This window comes from Anser cygnoides, chromosome 11 (genome assembly GCF_040182565.1).
Source record: "Anser cygnoides isolate HZ-2024a breed goose chromosome 11, Taihu_goose_T2T_genome, whole genome shotgun sequence".
NCBI classification, from domain to species: Eukaryota; Metazoa; Chordata; class Aves; order Anseriformes; family Anatidae; genus Anser; species Anser cygnoides.
In genome coordinates this window covers 1,351,508-1,371,957 of record NC_089883.1, presented here as the reverse complement: position 1 = coordinate 1,371,957, position 20,450 = coordinate 1,351,508, and the positions used below count along the sequence as shown (strand labels likewise).

At 43.5% G+C, this 20,450-nt stretch overlaps 1 protein-coding gene across 9 annotated transcripts; it reads left to right on the top strand.

Moving 5' to 3' along the window:
- Positions 1 to 1,834: 1,834 nt before the first annotated feature.
- KIF23 (kinesin family member 23) lies at positions 1,835 to 19,745 on the top strand. 9 transcript variants are annotated; one of them, XM_067003668.1, is made up of 24 exons: positions 1,835 to 1,929; positions 2,025 to 2,094; positions 2,522 to 2,650; positions 4,266 to 4,371; positions 5,060 to 5,196; positions 5,752 to 5,861; positions 6,453 to 6,623; positions 7,550 to 7,591; positions 8,008 to 8,120; positions 8,268 to 8,389; positions 8,889 to 8,991; positions 9,316 to 9,395; positions 9,481 to 9,600; positions 10,129 to 10,288; positions 10,849 to 11,016; positions 11,223 to 11,380; positions 11,847 to 12,020; positions 12,711 to 12,890; positions 13,265 to 13,570; positions 15,462 to 15,692; positions 16,738 to 16,820; positions 17,088 to 17,169; positions 17,292 to 17,362; positions 18,939 to 19,745. In XM_067003668.1, the coding sequence occupies exons 1-24, from the start codon at positions 1,919 to 1,921 to the stop codon at positions 18,952 to 18,954; spliced, it is 2,943 nt and encodes a 980-aa protein (XP_066859769.1). In that variant the 5' UTR covers positions 1,835 to 1,918; the 3' UTR covers positions 18,955 to 19,745. The 9 variants fall into 9 exon arrangements, with proteins under 9 accessions (XP_066859769.1, XP_066859768.1, XP_066859777.1 ...); XM_067003667.1 differs by having other exon boundaries at positions 6,450 to 6,623; XM_067003669.1 differs by having other exon boundaries at positions 1,852 to 1,929; positions 2,028 to 2,094; positions 6,450 to 6,623.
- The last annotated feature ends 705 nt before the right edge of the window (positions 19,746 to 20,450 follow it).

Genomic DNA, 20,450 nt, shown 5'->3' with positions numbered 1-20,450 from the left:
TAATCTTAATTTATGTTGAACTCTAGTATTCCACACCAACCACTATAATGGTATTCAAAGTGCGCTTTACCACACTTGCAGTCTGCTGATCTACCTTTTACACCTTAGGTAGAAGTTAAAGAAAACTGCCAGTTGCCTATTCAGCAGGGCAGTTGGCTGGATTTTAGGTCTATCAAATTCCTTTGGGTTAATGTAAAATGTGATTCTGAATATTTCTGAAAAATGCTTAATCCAACAGGCACACATTTTCTCCCATAACAGTATAACACACAGCAGGGATTTAAGTCAGCTGGAATAAAGGTGTAAGTGCCTGCAGCGGGAGGTGTGGGGCTCTCTTCTGGAAGTCCTCCCCGGGTGAAGCAGCCATCAGTGAGGTGAGGATGGAGGCACGGATGAGGGGCAGTGTGCAGGAGACTGCTGGTGCCTGGCTGGACAGCAGGGAAGTTATTCCTTCCCTAGCAGCTGAGACTGCAGCGCTACCTCCACTCGCTGAGGTTTGTGATCTCTGAGGCTGATTAGACTCCTGGCTCCTGCCACTTGATCGGGTAACCAGCACAGAGCTATTTTAGCCTTTTTTTCCACCTACAGAGACAGAGGAACTTGTGCACATCTGAAAACAAACACACACTCGGTTGCAGACCTTCTGTCTTGCACGTCTTTATCGCCCTGGCATCTGACATTGCAGCACTCTCTGCGCAGCTTAATTTTAACTGCTTATATTGTTGATATGTTTTATGGGAACATTAAAAAAATTGTCTGATATATTGTAAAACACCGTTTAAGAACTGAAGGTTACCCAGGACACCAAACAGCTTATTGTCATGATTCCTTTGGACTTTTTTTTTCTCTTAAAATGGGCAAGCTAATGTTATTTAGTTAATTTACACTAAAATGAAGAACTTGGCTGGAGTCAGTGGTTTAAGTGAGACTGAATTCAGCCCACTGGAGGATTTCTGAGCTGCAAACCGGGGTTAAAATCCAAGCTACTTCATCCTTTGCCCCAGTTCCCCAGTTGATTTAGAAGTGCGTTTCCTTCTCAGGAAATTGGTCTTTCAATGGGCTCATTTGGCCGGGCTCTTTACCCTTGCCTCCTTTTCCACCACTAAGCATTTCCTAGGGGCTAGGAATTAACCGAGCGACCTGCAGGCAGGTAGCAGCTCAGCCACCGGGTACGAAGAGAGGCCCTGGCATAGGGAGCTTTGCTGGATTATACCTGCCTTCCTGATCCCAAACCTTTATTTGAACTATGCACATAAACAAACACAAGAACAGCCCCCGCAGCCTTCCAGGAGAGGTTCCCATGCACAGGGGAGCCCAAGCCCCGCGCTGCAGCAATGTTTTTTTAATCTGGGCTCAAGGAAATGTTTGTTGGCTGTTGAAGAGCCCCCACAGGGGTGTAAGGCAAGGTGCGTAGGGGCCGCTTCCCACCCCGTGCCGGGTGCCCCCATCTCTGAGGCACCCACAGGAGGCTGCGGGGCGGGGGGCTCAGGAGGTGCTTGGGCGACGCTCTCAGGCACAGGGGCTGATTTTGGGGTGGCGCTGTGTGGAACCAGGGCTTGGACTGGGGGGGGCTGCTGGTGGCCGGGGACGTTCCGTGATTTGTGTGACCACAACCCCGCGCTCCTCGCAACCGGGCCCGCAGGCCCCGAGGGCCCAGCGGGGGGCGCCCGCGCTCGCAGGCCGCGCCCCGGGGGAGGGGGCCGTCACCACGGCAACGCCCGCGGGCCGGGGCGGGCGTCGTCCCCCCGTGACGCAACGACGCTACGCGGCGGCGCGCGCGCTGATTGGCTGCATTTGAATCCGAGCGGGCGCGCGGGCGGAGGCAGCGCCGAGAGCGGCTCCGGGGAGGCCCCGGCCCCGACCCCCCCCAACACACCCCCGTACCGCGACCCCCGGCCCGGCCCCGGCCCCCCGCGCCATGAAGGCGGCGTAAGTCGGCCCCCGGCCCCTCAGCCCCTCACCTCACCTCGGCCCGGTTCGCCCCCCGCCCCGGGCCACCCCTCACGCCTCGCTCCTTCTCCCAGTAGGGCCAAGACGCCGCGGAGGCCGGCGCTGAAGAAGCCGCCCGCCCCCGGGCCCAAGGATCCCGTGGGGGTGAGTGCGGGGGGGGGGGACCGGGGGTCGGGAGGGGAGGGCGGGGGAGGGCTGCTCGGAGCGGGGCCGGGCCGGGCCCCAGAAACTCCCCCCCCGGCCCCCCAGACACCCCCCGGCCCCGGTCACCCCTTCCCGGTCCGTCCGTCCGTCCGTCCCCCTGGTCCACCTCTCCCGGTTGCCGGTGCGCCCACCCGCCCCCGGTCCCCTTCTCCCTGTTCCCGGTCCGTCCCTTCCCCCCGCCCCCCCCCGGTCCCTATCTCCCGGTTCCCGGTCCGCCTCGGCCCCCCCGGTCCTCATCTGCCGGTTCCCGGTCCATCTGCCCCCTGATCTCTGTCCCCCGCCCCCGGTTCCCGGTCCTCTCCCCCGGTCCCACTCTGAGCGCCCCGCCGGGCCCTGTCCCCCCCCTGTTCTGACACCCCCCCCCCAGGTGTACTGCAGGGTGCGGCCGCTCAGCCGCCAGGACCAGGAGTGCTGCATCGAGGTGATCAACGAGACCACGGTGCAGATCCACCCCCCCGACGGGTACAGGGTGTTCCGCAACGGGGAGTACCGGGAGGTAAGGGCCCGGGGCTGCCGGGGGTGGGCGGGAGCGCCTTCCCCCCTGTCGGGGTTCCCTGCTGGCTCACGGGGTCCGCCACAGCTTGCAGAGCAGCTCCCGTGTGGTTTGTGTGCTCGGGGAGCCGGTTTCCAAATTCAGAAGCCTGCCTAGAGTAAAAAGGCACGATTTCCTTGGCCATCAGATGTATCCTCTGCGCACATAAGGATTCTTTTGTGGGGTGGAGGGGTGAGCGTGAAAGGGCAAAAGTAAAGCTGCCAAATCCATGGACTGCTGGAAGGACTCGTTTGCAAAGGGCTGGTTCACAGAAAGCAGCTCTATGCAAAACGAGGCATAAATGAAATTAACGGGTGATTTATCCTTAACTGAAGTTGGGCAATGTCTGTGCATGTACTGGATTTGGGGAAGCTGTAGGTTATGTACGCAAAGAGGGAAGGGAGGTGCCAATGTCTTCCTTGGGAAGTGATGAGGGGACACCAGGAACAAAAGTCGCACCGGGGGAGGCTCAGACTGGACGTTAAGGAAAAAATTCTTTACCGTGAGGGTGGTCAAACTGTGCAACAGGCTTCCTGGAGAGGTGGCTGATGCCCCGTGCCTGCTGGTGCTCAAGAGGTGTTTGGACAATGCCCTCATTAATGAGCTCTAACTTCTGGTTAGCCCTGAAGCGGTCAGGCAGTTGGGCCTAATCTCTGCAGGTCCCTTTCAACTGAACTATTCCAGTAGTGAAACGGCACAAAGTGGGAAGCAGGTAGCGGGGCGCTTATTCCAAGCAGTTTGTACTGTTACTGGACCAATGTCATCTTTCCTAGGAAAGAAGGGTTCAGGTCACATGCACAGAACGAGGAGCTGAAGCCCTCTAGTGCTGAGCACCGTTTGGTTGTGAAACAGTTAATTACAGGTCCCCGGCACAGCCATGTAGCTCTCCATGAGACAATGTCTGCGGCTTTCTGTGAATAAAATGCAGTGAGCGCTAGCTGGCATGCAGAATACTTTGTTTCCGATTTCGGTATGGAAGAACCTTGAAGTATATAAAGTTATCTTCAAAGTCTTAAATAAAATGGGCAAAGGCTTAATTCAAAATTTCGTAAACAAGCCTTTGTTCAAAAACTCTTAGTTCAACTATTTATGTGAATAAGCGTTTTGATGCAAAGTGGCCAGAGTGGTCAAAAATATATTGAAAACCTATCCTGGAACTGGCTGGAAAAAGACATGAACTTAAAAGAAGATGACTAAAACCTGGAGCATTCTGGCTTTGGCCATTGTGCGTGTTGCTTTGCTCAGTGCCTGCACAGATGATGACCGCAGCTCACACAGAAATTTGAAACCGAAAACTGTTGGCATGGGAGGTCAGGCTTTGCGATCATTCCAGTTACTGGGGACTTAAGTTCTATAAAAACTGGCTGGTTGCTGTGCTTTGTTTTGCAAATCTTAGCTTATTCCTGGAGTAGTTGTGGTGGAGCAGCTGCGTGCGTTCAAACACCGGTGTGATCCTAAAGTAGATTTTGTCGTTGTGTTAAGCTGATGGAAAGCTGTTCTAAAGAGTGAAGCGTTTTGAAGCAGTGACTCCTGGACAGGGAAACGGAAGGTTTAGGGCGCTGTATTTTCTTTGCTTCAGACGCAGTATTCGTTCAAAGAGGTGTTTGGCACCCTCGTCGTTCAGAAGGACGTTTTTGATGTGGTGGCTAAACCTCTAGTGGAAGATCTCATTCGTGGGAAAAATGGTAAGGAAGTAGTTGTTGTTCTCTACCGCTTCTGTGGGTCTACCCTGCACCTTTTTGCTATTGCTATGATTTTGCATGTCTTAAGGTTTCTTAGCTTGTCTAGGTAAAAACGTATACACCTTGTTTGCAGTGAAACTGTTGTGGTTCAGCTTCTCTGTACGACTTCCCTGGGAGCTGCTCTTGTTTTTCATTACTTGTAAACTTATTTTCCTGTGTTATGGAGTGCATGTAATGTGCGTCAAGGAGTAATCTTTGTTGTACACTGTTAACAGAAGAAGCCTTTTTTCTGCAGAAAGGGATGACTTATTCACCTAAAGACTGACCACAGAGACAAATCAATCTGTCCTGGGCACAGCTTGATGTCTCAGTGTTGGTCCTTGAGGTATCTGGCTAATGTCAATCCCCTCAGTAATGTCCAAAATAAATTAGATCTCTACACATGTGGGGCTTAGTGGCTTCCTTCCATTTTCACTTCCGAACACAGGTTAAGTACCGTGACTTGTAGTTGAAGTGTGCCTCAATGAGGGATGCACGCGTTGGTATTGACTAGGAATGGCTTTTGGTGGGCTGGGGTAGCTTACTGTTAGCTGCTCCAAAGGAGTCATCGTTTTTCCCACGTATATTTTACCCAAGACAGACGGAGTGTGAATATAATCAAGCTTTTCTGAGAGTCTTCTGTCTCTCCTAGGTCTCCTTTTTACCTACGGGGTGACAGGCAGTGGGAAAACACACACCATGACAGGATCTCCTGGTGACGGAGGACTTCTCCCACGGTGTTTGGATATGATCTTCAACAGCATAGGACCATTCCAGGCCAAGCGATTTGTGAGTAGTTTTGCATTTTAAAAAGTTTAAAATGTTTGACTCCTGTCTTAAAAAAACAAACCATGAGATTTGAAGAAGGCCGAAGAGGCAGGCCTGGTATCTAGGACGGACATTTCAAGAGGTGGAGAAGACCATTTCTGTGGTCTGGCTGTCCTTGTAATTGTCATTTATTCTTTAATTACTTGGTTTCCTGTGGCTTTTGTATCTTGTGACTAGGTTTCATTCCTTGCCTAAAATAATATAGGAGGTGCTGTTAAGTTTTTCTTGTGGTAAGGCATCTCTGATTTTTTGCTACCTAAATATATTTGAAGTAATACTGGAAGCATTTTCCTTGGTAGCATTCTAGCTTGGAAGCTTCTATGAAAATCTCGTATTTTGGAAATACCTGTTAAATCTGCTTGGAATTAGCCGGCACTTTGAGTGTTAGTGAGGGGGTGTTAGTAAGGTATTTGCTGATTGCTAGACAGCCTGATCAAATCGCTTGTCTTCTGCTGGGTAACACCTCGTGTTCTCTAATGTTTATCATTGTATTGTCTAAACGTGTTCCCTCTTCAGGTTTTTAAGCTTGATGACAAGAATGGTGTGGATGTTCAGTGCGAAGTAGACGCTCTATTAGAGCGACAGAAAAGAGATGCCATGCCTGTTCCCAAAACTCCATCTGGCAAGTGAGTAACTCTTGTAACGCGCAGAACAAATTACTTAACGTAAATGTTAATCTGGAATTGTGATTTTAAATTACCTTGGTGTCCTTAGCCTTCCTTTGAAAAAAGAAAAATAACTTAATGAAAAGTTAGTATGTTAGTGTATTACTTTTCATGTGGCTTGAGCAATTGCATAATGAAGTATTTAGATTCTAAGACTTAGAATCAGGCAGAATAAGGCTATTTTTTGTACCCATTTTCCGATAAATAAAATGCCGTGATTTGATAAAGTAGTGATACTGTGAACTTAAGGGTGTTTTGCAAAAAATTGCTGAATGGTGGGTGATCCAAATGCTAACCATCCAGGAATTTTGCAAGGCAAAAATTCTTACTGCAACCAAGTACAGCACTGCTGGATGAAAATCTATCTGTTTTAACTTTTTTAATCTGATGGGACTGCAAAGTGATGTGTTGGTTTTAGTTTCTAGGGTGAGCTTTTCTGTTCTCGGATCGTGCCACCTGTCAGTAGACTTGCTTTTTGACTGTAGTCACTGTCTGACATGTTAACTGTCTGTGGATGCTCCATTGCAATCACTTGTTGTGTGTTATCAGCAGGCGACAAATGGACCCAGAATTTGCTGATATGATAAACGTGCAAGATCACTGCAAAGTGGACGAAGTTGATGAAGATAATGTCTACAGTGTTTTTGTTTCTTATATCGAGATCTACAACAACTACATATATGACCTCCTGGAGGAAGCTCCCTTTGAGCTGATAAAACCAAAGTCAGTATGAATATTCGTGAGCTTTGGTTACGCTTTTGTGAGAGCTATGTTGTCTTTGTGGCTGTTGTCAAGTCTGGCTCAATTCATTCATGTGAATCGCTTCAAAAAATCACATAGGAAAAGGTGATGCGTAAGGAGTCCAGACAACAGTATTTAAGTGTGCCAAGTACTGGTGGTTGTTCTGTTGATGCTAAGACTTAGTGCTCCCTTTCTTAGCATAGTGGGAGGCAAGTAAATATTTGTTAGGCAGCGTTGTATCCTGCTGAGATTATAAGTCTATTCATACTGTTCTGCAAGTACTGTTCCTGGCTGGTGAGTGCAACTTGAAGAGTAAGCCATTCCGTAGCTGACATTTTTCTCTGGATAACTGTATTGGGCAAAAGTTGCTATTGTTGCTTTACAGTTGATGTAAGCTTGTGTATCTCTTTGCTCAATGCCAGTCATTTCCATAGAAACAGAAATGAGTAGTCTCATAAGCGAATTACTGAATTTTTTTGGGAAGGTGTGTACTTGGCTGCTGTCTAAAATCAGTGAATCTTGTGACTTTTGGGAAAAGAGTCTGCAAATCAAACTTAGTTGAACATATTTTTTGATTCTAAATCCATTAAAGAAAATACTATGCATATCTACTGGTACATGTGTTAATTAAAGAGTTGGCTGATCTATAAAGACCGACTAGAGCAAAACAAGTTATTGCACCAAAACATTGAGAGCAGTCTCCAGGGTACTGCTTTCAAATGAGTTTGAATGTCTGAACGCTTTTTAAAAAAGAATTAAAATTGGGTTTAGTGTCTTGCTTATGTCCAGAAATCAGCCTAGGAAAAATCTTGGATTATTTCCACTTACGGAAGCTACAGTGCATTAAATATGAAATGATTTCAGACAAGCTGAATGACTTAATATTTTTAACGCTGTTTTTTTGCTAGGTGGAACAATTGCAACACTCCTGTGCGAAATGGTGACTTTATGTATGTGCATAAGCATATTCCCACTATTGAAAAGTGAAATTTACTTGCAGTAGAAGCAGAAAATAGACTGACTCTCTATCTCTTCTTGCTTAACTAGCAAATATAGACTGCTCTTGAAGCCATCTTGCTTCTGTATGAGCATATGCATGTAGAAAAACAATAGCTGCCGTTCAAACCAATGATTTCTAGCAAGAATTGCAATTAAATGTGGCTTCTCAATTAAAGCAGTAGCTGAAGTGTAACTAATCCTTGCTGAATGTGTGTCCCTGTACTTGTACTTCCTCTCACATCTGCTGTATGGATGATTGACGTATTCAGTCTGAATTTTGTACTTAAAAGAAAACTTGCTTGACATAACGTGCTGCTGTATATACACCTCCACTCATTTTATTGTTCTTTCCTTCCTTGCCCTTAAGACCTCCACAATCCAAAATACTTCGTGAGGACCAGAATCACAATATGTATGTCACAGGATGCACAGAAGTAGAGGTGAAATCTACAGAAGAAGCTTTTGAAGTGTTTTGGAAAGGTAAATCTTGAAAAGTAACTTATTACATCTAGTACAGACTCATAATCTTTTACGCTGCCATGCTGAAAACAGAACTGGCTTTGCTAGGTGGCAAGTCTGTTAAATGAAACAGACTTCTGGAAGGAATGCTTTTTTTTTTTTAAACAGGTCAAAAGAAGAGGCGTATTGCAAACACTCAGCTGAATCGAGAATCTAGCCGATCTCACAGTGTTTTCATAATAAAGTTGGCTCAGGCACCCCTGGATGCAGACGGAGATAATGTGCTACAGGTGAATTCTGGGGCAGGCTATTAAAGAAGAGCTGTGTGTGTATGTATGTATATGTAAATTAGAAAAAGAGAATCTTGTAATATGGCATTCTGAAACAGTTACCTTGTCTCGGGAATATGCATCTTGATCGTTAGAAGTTTCGTTCTGAAGTAAATCAAAATTATGAAATTTCTGAAGTCTTCAACAAAGTTAGTCTCCTATTTATAATTTAAGTAGAGCATTAAAATGGTCAACAAAGCTGCCCGTTCCTTTGTTCTTCACCTCTGTTTTGAACAAAACACATTAAGAATGTAAGAATATAAGACTTTGAGGCTTTGAGCGAGTGTACTTGTTACAATCTGTCTTGTGGCCTAAGACAGAAAGGATTTGATAAAACTTATTCACACACAAAAAAGTGGTGCATAGTTGGATCGTGAGGTGTGCGTGTTTTCTTCCAGTGCCCCCTTAGAAGGCAGGGAATAGAATGCTAATAATCTGTCTCCCTTTTTGTCTGTAACAGGAGAAAGAACAGATCACTTTAAGCCAGCTGTCCTTAGTTGATCTTGCTGGAAGTGAAAGGACTAATAGAACAAAAGCTGAAGGGAACAGGTTGCGGGAAGCAGGTATGTGCCGTGTTTAGAAAGCCTGTTAGTTTTATATGCTAGGATACGTTTACGTTAGTGTTGTCTGCTAGTAAAGAAATTGTAGGAACAATGAACGTTCTGTTATGATGTTCAGTTATCTGGTTTGACAGTCTTAATCCTCCAGTTTGGAAACTAGACACTTCTTTATAGAAGCTATTAAATTCATGAATGCTTCAGATTATTTGGAATGATTATCTAACTAATATGACTTCAGGGTCCAGGGGGTTTATCTTTAAGTAAACTGCTAAATAATTTGAGCATGATCCAATAGCTTCTTACAGAGCTTTTTTTCATTATTTTAAGGTAATATTAATCAGTCACTAATGACATTAAGAACATGTATTGAAGTTCTACGGGAAAACCAGATGTATGGAACAAATAAGGTATGCAACCCGTCATCTAATTATCTTTTGATCTGATGAAGAGCTGGTGTAACGTAACCTTACTAGACCTTTCTTCTACTTTAAGATGGTTCCATACAGAGATTCCAAGCTGACTCATCTCTTCAAGAACTATTTTGATGGTGAAGGAAAAGTGCGTATGATTGTATGCGTTAATCCTAAAGCTGAGGACTATGAAGAAAGCTTGGTAACTTTCTTGCAGTTCTTATCTCATCCTCACCTACTCTTGTCTCGTGTTTACGACTGAATTACTGTACTTGTTTAGTAGGTGGCAGGAGTGGTAACTTTTGTTGCTTGGACACTTCAGGTAATCAGGTATAATACTCTAGGGCAAATGTGTCCTCTAAATCTTATTTGTCCACTTAAAAAGTACAACTACTACTTGCATGTAATATAGGTAGGAAGCTTCTCTTATTTATAGCTGTCTAAATAGTCATATTTAGGTGTTTTCTCCCCACTATGACAGTACTTGCAGGAACTTAAGGCACCTGCACAGTCAGGTTTGTGATTCCTTGGGGGCTGAAGTAGGGAAGATCTTACTGGTAAGATTTTTAGACACTCAGCTTTGGATTGGCAAGCTATCTGGCTGGGAAATAGTTGAGATTATAGCTTGATAATGTCTCTGCTAAAACTTTTATTGATCTAAAGTATCACTTTCAAATTTAATTTGGACTGCTTTAGTTTAATTGTTGAGCTTGCTTCCGTTCTTTTGCAGCAAGTCATGCGTTTTGCAGAAATGACTCAGGAAGTTGAAGTGGCAAGACCTGTTGACAGACCTCTGTGCGGCCTAACACCAGGGCGGCGCTTTAGGAATCAGGCCTTCAGAGAAGAACTCGCGCGGAAGTTGGAGATGCGTGGTGGCCCAGTCAATGGAGGTAAATACAAGAACACTGGGTCTTTACAGCACTGGCCTGTGCTGTTCTTAGGAGGTGAAGATGTCTTTAAAACAAATTATTTGAGCCGTAAAGGCACACAAGGAACTGCATCAAACTGTTAGTTGTGAGCTTTCTCTGTAACAGTTACACCTGAACTGCTCTTTTCATACAGTGGTACTACTTATGCAGTAATTGGGCTTATGCTACAAATCTCGGAGTAATTCTTTATTGGTGATGAGTCGAATTCATGGTCCCATTACTGCAGCTCTGGAAAAGAAATTGTGCTGAAGATGAAACTTCGATTTATTTTATTTTTGAATGCTCTGGACCCACCTTAGAAATCAAGAGTTGCCTGAAGGTGTTATAAGGGAGTGAATCAAAAATATCACACTTAGTCTTTTCTCAATACTGTCATCTATTCTGAAAAACATGTAGTTTTAATTATCCTAAGTTCTGTCTGCTTTAGAATACTGTGGAATGATCTGTGGCTATGCATTGTCAAATAGAAATTTTCTGCTCTGTAGCTTGCTGACAGACGTTCTTGGCTTTAAATCTTACAGAAACAGAAGAGCAATCTGCTTCTGAGATATTTCTGCAGAACTTTCCTCCATTGCCTTCATGTGAGCTATTGGATCTTAATGATGATCAAACACTTCCAAAGCTTATTGAAGTCCTGGAAAAACGCCATAAGCTACGACAAATGTTGTCAGAAGAATTTGCCAAAAATGGTAAGAATTTTAACATCGATGTGGAGTTAGATTTTTTTGATGCCCTTATTACTACTACAGCATCTCTTCTCTTGTCTAGATTGATAGCTTAAAAAGAAAACTTTAAGGTAATGGAGTAGCTGGTAGCGTTAAGTTGGTAGGAGAAGAACTCATTTTGATGCTATGGGTATAGGGAGAGAAGGTAAAGTGTGTTGTCTCTCTTGCAGTGCTTGCGTTTAAGACTACACTGCAAGAATTTGATTCCAGTGTTATATCCAAGGAAAACTACATTCAAGGAAAATTGTCTGAAAAAGAGAAAACAATAGCAGGACAGAAAATGGAGCTAGAACGTCTGGAGAAGAAAATTAAAACTTTGGAATACAAGGTTAGTTTCTATATTGCTCTAAGCTGTACAACTCCGAAGTACAACATGCATTTTCTGTCTCTTGTTTGGCAAACTTCTTGACATCAGAGGTGCTTGTAAGATGGATATTAGAGGCAAGGTTAAAAGTACTTCGTGGGAAACTTCTAATGAACACTTCTGGCATTCTGGTTTTCCTACTAGAATCCTAGAATCATTTAGGCTGGAAAAGACACTTAAGATCATCAAGTCCAGTCATGAACCTAACACTAGTAAGTCCACCACTAAACCATGTCCCTATGTGCCAAAGGCCTTTCCTAATACACTAAGAAGGGCAACTTTCTTAAAAGTTGTAAAATCTGAAACTTTCTGGAATCTGGACTTCTTATCTTATATATTGGTACAACAGCTAATATATCTAGTATATCTTAACCTGGTGTTCTGGGCTTAGATGGTTGTGCATAGCTAAGTTCATCCTTTCTTCCTCCAGATTGAAATTTTAGAGAAAACTGCTACAATTTATGAAGAAGACAAGCGTAATCTTCAGCAAGAACTAGAAAGCAAGAGCCAGAAATTGCAGCGTCAGGCTTCTGACAAGCGTAGGTTGGAGGCACGACTGCAAGGCATGGTGGCAGAAACGACCATGAAATGGGAGAAGGAGTGTGTAAGTACACTGCCATAAATATTAGAGCTGTCTAATGGAGCCATGCTGAGGGGAGCTGGGGAGTTTGTTTTTGTGAGGGCTTGGAGTGTGTTTTTTTTCTTTTGTAATAGCGTTAAGATTGAAGATGAGTTTGTCTTTGTAATTACAGACTTGAACAGACATTTTCATCTTAACTTTTATAAACGTGGTATGATAGGATAAATTCCTCAAGGGCTTGTGATACAGCTAGAGTAGCTCTCCTGAGTACTTCCATTTTACTTCAATATCTAGAACTTGTTCTTCTCGGTTTGTGGCTCTCTGGGGAGTGATTCTTTCATTCTGTCAATTGTCAGTAGAAGCCCAATATTGGACTTTCCTCTTTATCCTCATGTAAACTCTTGCTCAGGTATGCCCTTGATGAGCAATAAGCAAAGGAGTTCCGAAGGATTGCCTTAAACTACTGTAGGACTGTTTTCTGCTTCAGGACCACTGATGGAACTGTAGTTAGACAGTGCTTCAATTTGCCACTAATTTAGGAAGCAAAATGGTACTGGTTTATAATCTGGGAAGTCTATCTTTTTAGCTTGATATATAATTATTTTCCATAGTTTGTATCTCAGTGGGGAAAAACTGTTTCCTGTTCAAAATTTTCAGCACTACTTGTGTTTTTGTATAATGTTACTTCATGCTTTTCCTCTCTCCTCTCTGTAGGAGCGTCGTGTAGCAGCAAAGCAGCTGGAAATGCAGAACAAACTTTGGGTCAAAGATGAAAAACTGAAGCAACTGAAGGCCATTGTTACTGAACCAAAGAATGAAAAGCCAGAGAGGCCTTCACGGGAGAGAGACAGAGAGAAGCCTGTCCAGAGATCAGTGTCTCCTTCACCAGTACCTGTAAGTTACCTTTAAAATGCTCCTTCATATGGGGACAAGCTTATTTATAAGAATGAACTAAAACGCAGACTACTTTTCTTTAGTGGCTAGAAAATAGTTCCCGAGCACAGAATTTGAATGACTAAGCTTTCTTTGAATTCTTCCTTCTCCTCTTGTATTTATCAGTGTTCTTTATTTGTGCTCCTGTCTCCTAATGCTCCTCGAACTGGAAGAACACCCGATTCTTAATGCTGTCACTGCAACACAGGAGCTCCCCAAACCTCTAAGCTCAAATAGCCAAATTGAATACTGACAGTATGCAGAGTGACACTGTTTGATTGCCTTACGAGTTGACAGTTCTGTATGTTCACTAACTTCTTTCCCATTCTCTCTAGCCTTCTAGTAATTTAATTACTCAAGTCCCTAGCAGCCAGCGGTTCGTGAGCAACCCCCAGGTGCACAGACGTTCTAATTCTTGTAGCAGCATTTCTGTGGCTTCCTGTGTTATGGAATGGGAGCAGAAAACCCCTTCGCACAAGCATACCGGTGGCACTTCTAATGCAAGGAGTAGACAACAAGAACCAGAACAAAGTAGAGACTATAACACCTCAGACAGAAGGCGAGGGATGTGCTGGACTGGAGTCACTGAGGTTCCCAGGCGTAGAGATGAGCTAGAAATAGAAGAGGATCAATGCTGCAGGGTTAGTGCTGATCCCGTCAAAAGCTAAAGGTAGCATTGCTTAGTCTGGCTCAAAAGTTCATCACAACTGCTCTCTTACATTGAGCACACCTAAAACAGATTGGATTTTTTTTCCCTAAATTTATTTCTTATAGCACAGTACTATTTCCTAGTCTCATTATTCTATTTAAGTTCTTAATTTGGCATTTAAAAATTTTTTAAAAGCAGTGAGTCTCTTTCCTGTTAGTGCGTAGATAGCTCTTGTAAGGAACTCTGAACTAGCTAGACCTTTTTCCTAGCTATGAGTGTCTTTGTTTTAATTTGTCTGTCTCCTCAAATCTGTCTTGCAGCCTGCAGTTTACCATAGTCTGGGCAGCTTAAATGGTGGTCTTATGAGCCATATATGCAAATGTCTACTGGAAATAGAGCTTGGGCAAATATCTCACTTTAACTGTTAAATTTAGCTCTCTTAGAATAGTTCTCCCAAATTTTCATGTCTGCGTTAAAACCGGGGGGCTTTGCTTACTTTTCATTAAATCGATGTGTGCAAATTATTTGTATCGGTGCTGTCTCTATCACGTTATAGCTCTGTCGCAGTGGCTCAGGTAAATCCAAGAGAATTGTACAACACCCTGCCCCCTCAAATCAGCCTTCTTGAGAAAGCTTCTCAAGAGGGGGGGAAACTTATGGTAAACTAATTTTTTTGACAACGTTTTTGAAGTTTGTTACTTGCCAGCCCTTTAAAATATGAAATGGGTGTTTAAGCAGATGCTATTCCAATTAACCAGTAAACGAACCATCAGGGCCATCAGGGATGTTGTCTCTCCCACAGTAACGTGTGACTGGTGGCAGTGTCCTCCCTTTAGAACATAACTTTTAAGGCACCCTGGCAGAATTATTTCCCCAAAGTGCTAACAAAAATAAGTACTTGCCCACTAAAAGGGGGAGGTGGGGATTTTGAGTGTTTTCTCCAATTTTAATTTAAACTCTTTCTGAAAGCCACATGTCTCTGTGCACATCTAATTTTTAAGAGCTGCTTTATGTTTGTAAAGGGCACGGCCCGTCTCAAGTCTATTGCTAAAAGAAATCCCAATTGCTGCTCATAACATAAAAGTACAGCGGATGGGATTTGCTTTCATAGCTTTGGGTTATCTAACCTCACTATGACTTACAGAGGTCTGCAAAATTTAGTGTATAAATAAGTCTGCAGTACTTTTTCAAATGCCTGTTCAAAGGTCTTGAAGAGACCCAATTTTTTTTAAACAAGTTTCCTGAATTTTCTGGCTTTCCTGAGCAACTGAAAATGTTCATGACCATAAGATTAAAAATGTACGAACTTCAATCACTTCTCATGGATTTCCAACAGCTTAGCTTAGAAGCAATAACACTAGCACAGGGGACGCTTCCTTTTTCTCTGCTCTGTTTACTCAGAAGTGTTATGAGACCTAGCATCCTTTAGAGACGTTGGAAATCCATACTTGGTCTGCTTCCTTTGCTACCTCAAAACTCCTTGATCCATGAATGAATCTGCGGAAACATTTCCAAATTTCTTTTTTCAGGTTGGTTAATATGTTTATAGCAATCAGACTTAACCTGGAAGTTTAGGAGAAGCGTTACCAAAGATAAAGATGTTCTTGTGGAAACTTTACTATGTAGGGAATGCAACTGATTGGATAGCACCTAAAATGTACAAGAAACAAGAATTGGCACAGAAATAAACCATTAAGAATCCTTTACAGGGCTCTTTGTAATGCTGCCTTTCAGGATGGATTCTGAAAGCAGTTTGGGAACGAAGCTTTGAACTTTCAGATAAACGCATCTTAACCAGACCTGGGAAATTCACTCTGCTAATGATATCCTTTGAGATGTTTCCTGTGTGCTGATTTCTTCTGATTCTCTTCCACTCTGATCAGAACGCACCTCCGGTTCGCCTCAGACACAGACGGTCGCGCTCAGCTGGGGAGAGATGGGTAGATCATAAGCCACCTTCTAATCTGCCCACTGACACGGTCATGCAGCCGCACGTCCCTCATGCCATCACGGTGGCGGCTGCAAGCGAAAAGGCACTAGCTAAGTGTGACAAGTATATGCTGACGCACCAGGAGCTAGCCTCTGATGGGGAGATTGAAACAAAACTAATTAAGGTAACGCAAACACCTTTGTGGTGAACTCGTGATAACCCTGTCAAATCCCGTATCTGGCAATGTATTTGTGCTGCAGGCGTGCAGGAGGGTATGTTTAACTCGCTGTGCTAGGAGATCGGATTTGGAAGCTTTGTGCAGGTGGATTCAAGGGAGCTTTTAGAGTCTGAAAATGCTGTTCTTGAACTCTGTTGTTACTTTATATTTACCATTATAAGCTTGTTTCTCAGTCACCATTTTTCCTGAAAGTAATCAAGTGGTGTGTCGTGTGTCCACGTCGTTCCCTCCCCCCAGTAAAACACAATAATCCATTTATAGTGAAAATTTCTTAGGCTTGTGGCTGCAGCTGATCTTGTGGAGTCAGTCTTGCTGGAACATTGTTATTTGATTTCCATTAGTGGAATAAGTAAGCTTGCAGCAGTGATGGATGCTCAAATGCTCCGGAATGTAATTCCTACTAGTCAACTAACAAGCAAATTGGTGAGATCACCTAGGCTTTGAACACTAACAGTGGCTGTGTCCCAAAATGCTGACTGTGCTTACCTAAGGCAAACTGAGAGCTCTTTGTAATTCGTAGCAAGTAGCTTTTGGTTCATTTTTCCTTTGGTCACGGGCCTTTCGACATTGCCTTTTTTTCTTTTGAGTTTTATTTAAAAAAAAGAAAAAGAAAAAAACCTCACTCCTGTAAGGTAACCTTGTAGGTCCGAGCAGCCTCACAGAGGTAACATACCTGTTAGTGCTGTTGAATGGAAGCATTGAAACTGAGCCTGTGACACGATTTCTGCGTATCTTATAGCAATAACTAGGTGTTGAACAGACAGAAGCCTGTCATAGTGACTGTTCTGTGTATCTTGCATGATCATCAGGGTAGATGTTCGTTGTGCCTTATCCTACGTATAATGGGGGAGAATGTATTTGTGCATGTATGCTTACTGGCTACTGAAAGGAAATTAGTGTTCTAAGCACTTAAGTTTTTGTGTGGAAACTGGCACTGTTGCTGGCGTAATGATTTAGTAACTGTAACTTGTTAAATGATTTTGGCTTCCAGGGTGATGTCTTCAAAACCAGGGGTGGTGGACAGGCTGTGCAGTTCACAGAGATAGAGACTTTGAAGCAGGAATCTCCAACAGGGTGAGTTGTTCTGACACTACTTCAGTAGTGCACAAGTAACTGATTCCTGTCCTAATGATTAAATAGCAGAATGTTGTGTCTAACCTGAAATCATATAAAAGTAACCTGGAGGAGCTTTCAGGTACTGGAGCTGCTGGTAAGGCTGATCTGTTGCTGAGAGACACGTATTTCATTGGAAAGTATAAAATGTATTCTCTTGCGTACGGGAATCTATCAAAATACATGACGCTTCAGTAACATTTTTTTCCCTCCATACTCATCCTTCAGTCGAAAGCGGAGATCGTCACCTTCTAATCCTGACCCACCAGAGGATGCTGCAGACTCTGAATGGACTGATGTGGAAACCAGAGTAAGCTACAAAGGAAGGGGGGGGAAGGATGAACGTGTCATGTTTCCTCTGGATGAGGATTTTTAATGTTGAGAGCTAGGGTGGGGTTAGCAAGAGGACTAACTGCCTCTGTGTCTTCTCAGTGTTCCGTCGCAGTGGAGATGAGGGCAGGATCTGCCCTTGGACCTGGGTATCAGCATCATGCTCAGCCCAAGTAAGTGTCTTTCCTCTCTAGTTTGGGTATTGTGCTCTTTCCTGGCAACATCTAAAGTGAGATAACACTTTTTCCCCCATGACATTGCTGCCCTTCCTGCTTTAGGTTTGTGATGCGTATGCTTTAATGCTTTAAGATGAACAGGCTTGTTCAGTTCTTGGAAACCCTGACTGTATGAATCTGTAGGGGGCTGTCACCCAGAAGACATGTTCTTGCGTGGTCTCTATATTCATTGCAGTGAGCAGAATGTCAGGGTTTGATCTTGTCCTTCTGCAGCAAATCAGAGTTCACTAATGGGGCTGCAGCATGACCTGACAGGCCAAAATTGGTACAGGGTTGGCGATGGCAGTGGCAAAATTCTAAGCTGTATCCTTCTCTAGTCTCTCTAGCCTGTATCAGATGCTGCTGTAGCAAAATGTACTCATTTTTGCACCTTCAGATAAATTGAAATTAAAGGTTACGAATACCCTAGCATTCATTTTGAAGGAACAGAGGGAGCTGAGGCAATCGTGGGATATACCCAACAGCATATTTGAAAGTAGCTAATATTTCAGCTGCTACCAGCTGTGCAACTGCCAAGGCATCTGCTAAGGAAGCACAGGTTTTAGTCATGCTAGAAGAAATTTCCCTCTCCGAATGCGTAGATAACACTGAATTTTTCAGGGCTCTCTTATCATTCCTTAACGTGGTGGGGTCAGAGTGGCAATCACGCAGCACGTGTCCCAAATCAGAAGCCCCAGTTTCTAGTAAAAGTTGAAATGGTCATGCAGTTTGTAAAGCTAGTGCCCAACGTTTGAGCCCCACATCTAATAAAATCTTTCACTTATAAAAGAAATGCTTTGGATATGATAGTTTTGCTAAACTAGGTGTTGCAGAACAGAAGATATCCAGACTTGGCCTCTTGCAGATAGGTGCTGGCAGTGCTGTGGAAGCCGCCTATTCAACTCGGGGGAAGAAAACTTGTAGTTTTGCAAGACATGTTTACGGGCAGGAGAGAGGGCTGGAGAGGCAAAGAGGTATTTGTGAGGCCAAAATGAACCAAACTGATTGCATTTAGAATTGAAATAGTAAAACTTGCACTTGCTTTGTGCGGTGTGTGTTGTTTGGATATAGAGTTTAAAACTAGAGTGGAAAGGTATTTCGGGGAGTAACCAGAAATGGGAGTAGTCTCCGAGCTAAGGTCATGAATGTGGCTGTCACCGTGTTAGTATACACTACATTCCACTTCTCACTGGAAACTGGACCCGTTCAGGTTGGCTGCTACTACTTGCAGCCTTGCTACAGCTTCATAAAGTGGTAGTAAATCATTTAGTTTGCATATTGATTCGAGGCTTGTGTTTATTTCAGTTTAATGAGTTTATTTAAAGCTTTGTTTTAAGCTCATGGCTATTTTTTTTGGGGGGGGGGGGAGGTGAAAACAACTGCTTCTTGATAAATAAGTTGTTTGCTTGTAGCATTTGTTAGCATAGGAAGCCTGTGATATGTATACGTTCAACAGGATAGGTAAATAGGCTGCTGTTCTGGAAAACTGCTGCCGTGGAAAATCTGAAAGTTACTTGACTTTATTTTCTTTTAGGCGAAGAAAGCCATGAACGTAATGTACTGCTGCGTTGGAGTCCTGTTGATTTTATCAGACTGATGCTATCTGCTACCAGTGATAAACTAACTGGTTTGTTATCACTGCAGGCTTCTATTTTTATAACGGCCTGTGCTAATGGCAGTAGCTAAATGGGAAATACTGTCTGCAATCCCAAAGAAGCATATGAGTGGGTGCATATATCTTCAGTAGAAGGGGTGGGTGGGAGGGCTCCTGCCATTATGTGCTGTGGACTTCTGAAGAACACCTTCTGTCTTGTATGTATGATGCTTTTGTTATTAAGATGTATCTTTATAGGCTAATGACGCAAGGCTTTTGCCTTGGGTATTTTTTCAGCTTTTTATATAATCTACTTCTTTTCTGGTCACTACCCCTTCCTTGTCAGGTCCTCTGTTTTGAAGAGGCATAAACGCTGCTATTTATTTAGATGCAGTAATGCACTTTAAGAGTGTTCCTATGCCATTTCATATTTTATTAGCTAGCAACAGCTCAGTAATATGAATCTCTTCTTGGAAGAGTTACCTTTGATTATTTAATATGCAAATCAGCTTGTGAAAACAATTTCAATTTTCCCGCCTTCGTAGTAACAGAGCAAGAATATTGAGATGATGAGTAATGATGTCTTGACATCATAGCTACTTTATTTTGTAGTGCGAGTTAGTAATTAAATATTTTACATCTGTAGATGTGGGGTAAAAGGGTAGTGTGCTCACTGACATGGTGAGAACTTTGTATGTGTGGCTCTGCAAGCATATTAAAATAAATACTTTTATTCAATGGCTCTTACCAACCATGACCTTGTTACGTAGGAGTACACTAAGCTACAGAAACGAGGGTAAGCTTTGCAGCATCACGACTATCTTATGCAAAGACCTATGAATGAACGCAGCTTTTGGGAAGCTTCTGGAATTTAAACCAAGGAATCTGCTTGGATCCCAAGATGTGTTTTGGACAAGCTTATGTTCGAGTCTGCAAACTGCTTTTAAGGGCAGTTGGTTGCTTTGAGTGAATGACTGCCTGGTTAAAAGATCTCGAAACTTTGAGCTTTATGTTCAGGTGGTCTGTGAAATGCTTTATCCTGGAAAGATAAAAGAAGCCTTTCCGCGGGTCTTTTTGGCCCACAGCTAGAGCAGAAAGCTGTACGGCACTGGTAGTGGTTTAGAGCTAATGCTGTCCTCTATGGTAGTATTAATGTTCAAGTAGCTAAGAGCAGGCTTGATCGTACTTGTTCTGAGAAAATGTGTAGCAGAGTTGTTCTGCCATCTGTTGTCTTGGGCAGGCAGTGCTGTGCAATGGTTTCAGAGGGTTTCCACCTTGGTCTGGGAAACAAGATGTCTTAGCTAGAAGAGCTCCAAGCAGAGATAACTGCATGCCTGACGCACAGCTATTAAATGCATGTTCAGGATGCTGGTTGGAGTACAGCCCTGCTTTGATTTAATTTGTAACTAGTTAATAGCGCTATCCGAAGACGTGTCATTTAAGTCATAAATG